The 2,500-nt window shown below is 49.1% G+C and overlaps 1 protein-coding gene across 2 annotated transcripts in view; it reads left to right on the top strand.

Annotated features, from left to right (window-relative positions):
* The first annotated feature begins 2,320 nt into the window (after positions 1-2,320).
* NPM1 (nucleophosmin 1) overlaps positions 2,321-2,500 on the top strand; it is a 15,825-nt gene continuing 15,645 nt past the window's right edge. For both annotated transcript variants that reach the window (XM_077757331.1, XM_077757332.1), the window contains exon 1: positions 2,321-2,498. In XM_077757331.1, the coding sequence (XP_077613457.1) occupies positions 2,441-2,498 (58 nt within the window). In that variant the 5' untranslated portion in view covers positions 2,321-2,440. The remainder of the gene's footprint in view (positions 2,499-2,500) is intronic.

The following is a 2,500-nucleotide window of genomic DNA, read 5'->3' as shown; positions in this document are numbered from 1 at the left end:
GTCCGGTTGCAGGATTTTTTTTTTTTTTTTTACCTCAGTACCTGGGATTTGTTGTCTCGGCACTTTGAAGAATTAAGAGGTGGACACAGACTGAGCAGCAGGCAGTTTACTAGAGTATGAGAGGAGAAAGGAAGAATGGTATGAAAGCTCTCTGAACAGAGAGGGGACATTCTAAAGTGAATACAGGTGACAATAGGCAAGGGTCTTTGTTTTATAAGGTTTTGGTTACCCACCCCTCCTCCCCACTTCCCTTCCCCCTCATTCTTTCTCAAGTTCTACCCATATTGGCTTGATAGCTCTAGGTGCTGGGCTGTCCATTCCTGGTTGGCTCCTTTCCATTGTAGATGGTCTATGGACATAGCATTCCATGTGGGTCATTTGTTTTATGGTCTACTTGTTTTTAGTCAGGTCATTAGTCAAATTCCTGAAGGGAACCTTAGGGGAAGTAGGTGGTGTCCATTATATTCTTAAGAGGGAACTTATGCCTGAGGGGTTTTGCTGTGGTCGGGCACTCCCAGCATTGTTCCAAACTATATGTTTTTCTCTACCTAAGGACCTCAGGTCCTAATCTTTCCCTCTCTGCCTACTGCATCCTATCATAGTCGTCCCTGCCTTTTTTCAGTTCTTTACATATATATCCTTCTAAGTCTCAGGATTTCCTCTAGCAATTGGTCATGCTCTGTATCTCAAAAGATCCAAGAACTAGACTGGTGAAGATTCTTATTCGGTTGAGGGTTGGGAACAGCTTGGTCACATTCACACATTAGTTACCCTGATTTCTCCAAATTTAGAATTATGCTGTTAATTGTTGATTGGGGTACCAGGGTGGCTCAACTGATTGAGCATCTGACTTCAGCCTGGGTCATGATTTCACGGCTCGTGGGTTCCAGCCCGGACTCGGGCTCTGTGCTGATGGCTCAGAGCCTGGAGTCTGCTTCGGATTGAGTCTCCCTCTCTCTGCCCCTCCGCAGCTCACGTTCTTTCAAAAATAAACATTAAAATTTTTTTAAAAAAATAGTTGATTCACACGTATTATAGTTTATCATCCCAACTAGATTGTGTTTGGAGAAAAAGTGGGGCACTGCTGTCACTATTTTTATTCCTTCCAGTATTTCTTAAATTATTTAACCTATTGATGTGAACACGATAATTAGGGGATTTCTTAAAAAACGGCACTAGTGCCCAGGGGATCCAGGGGAGGGAATCCTGTTTGTGGAGGTGTAGCTTGTTTAGCATGCTGATTTCCACACTCACTCCAAAAGATCTTGAGATCTCTGCATTTCTTATAAGTCTATGCTTTTCCTCACAGGTCAGAACATTCTTAGCAATGTTAAAGATTAAAAACTGCACTGCCTCAGAGACTGGACCCACACATAACCCTCCAAACTCGTTTAGAGGGGTGTTAACATTGGACTTTGGACTAGAGAACTCTGTCTTACCACTTCTTCCATTTGGGCACCTTGCTTCATCTCTTTTGGCCTGTTGCCTTGTCTCCAAACTGGGGATAGGCACATCTGCGTCACAGGATCTTACATGGGGACATAATGTGGGTATAAAGCCCTCTTAAAATCTTGTGTGTCTGGAGCCATCAGGCTCGGTTCTGGCCCCAGCTCGTATGGAAGAGGCTCACTCCGTTCCCATAAGGCCCCCAAATGACATAAAGAGTGATTTCAACTTCAGAGATGTTTTCTCAGAAAGGAAAGAGCTATAAAAGCAGTTGAATAAGTCCGGACAGCAGCTACATCCTTTTTCCCCAACAAAGAATCATCAGTAATCTACAGTTTCTGGCACCTGAAGCTTTAACTTTGGGGAAACAATGAACTCTGAGCTCAAGCCTTCAGGCAAGTAAAAATCCCGAGGTGGCTATGCCGGTCTGAAGGCCTGCGAGGCACGAAGTGATGGAGAAAGGTGAACCGAGCTGCTCTCTGGCTCACTCGCAACCGGCTCGCTCTCAACACCTAGCACAGCTAAGGACTGCCGTCGCCATTTTGCAGGGTGGGCAGCGCAGACTGCCGGCGCTAGGCCGGCCCGCCAGAACCCGAGAGACGTGTAAGGGTTGGAGGGGGGTAGCGCGCGCTACCAGGGGGAGAGCACGCGTGCGCACAGGCGGCGGCAGCGGAGGGGTGAGGCCGGCGTCCGAGTGCGCGTGCTCGGCGGGAGCCCGCGAACTACCTGGAGGTGGCGGGGGGCGAGGTAGAAAGGAGTGGTGTTGAAGAGCGCTTGCGCGGAGGGCGACGGTCCAGGGAGGGGGGGGGCTCCCGAGCACGCGCGCGGAGACGGGACTTAGAAGATCTCGCGAGATCTTCACGGTGCTATATATGTGCGCAGGGAGCCCGCGTCCTTTCCCTGGTGTGATTCCGTCCTGCGCGGCTGTTCTGTGGAACAGTAGTCGTTTCTCTCCGTCCGCCTTCTCTCCCACCTAAGTGCGTGCCACCACCTCATGGAAGATTCGATGGACATGGACATGAGCCCCCTGAGGCCCCAGAACTATCTTTTCGGT

Source organism: Crocuta crocuta, unplaced genomic scaffold, assembly GCF_008692635.1.
Source record: "Crocuta crocuta isolate KB4526 unplaced genomic scaffold, BGI_CrCroc_1.0 scaffold131, whole genome shotgun sequence".
NCBI lineage: Eukaryota > Metazoa > Chordata > Mammalia > Carnivora > Hyaenidae > Crocuta > Crocuta crocuta.
The sequence above is the reverse complement of the archived record's forward strand: the minus strand, read 5'-3'. Positions and strand labels throughout refer to the sequence as shown.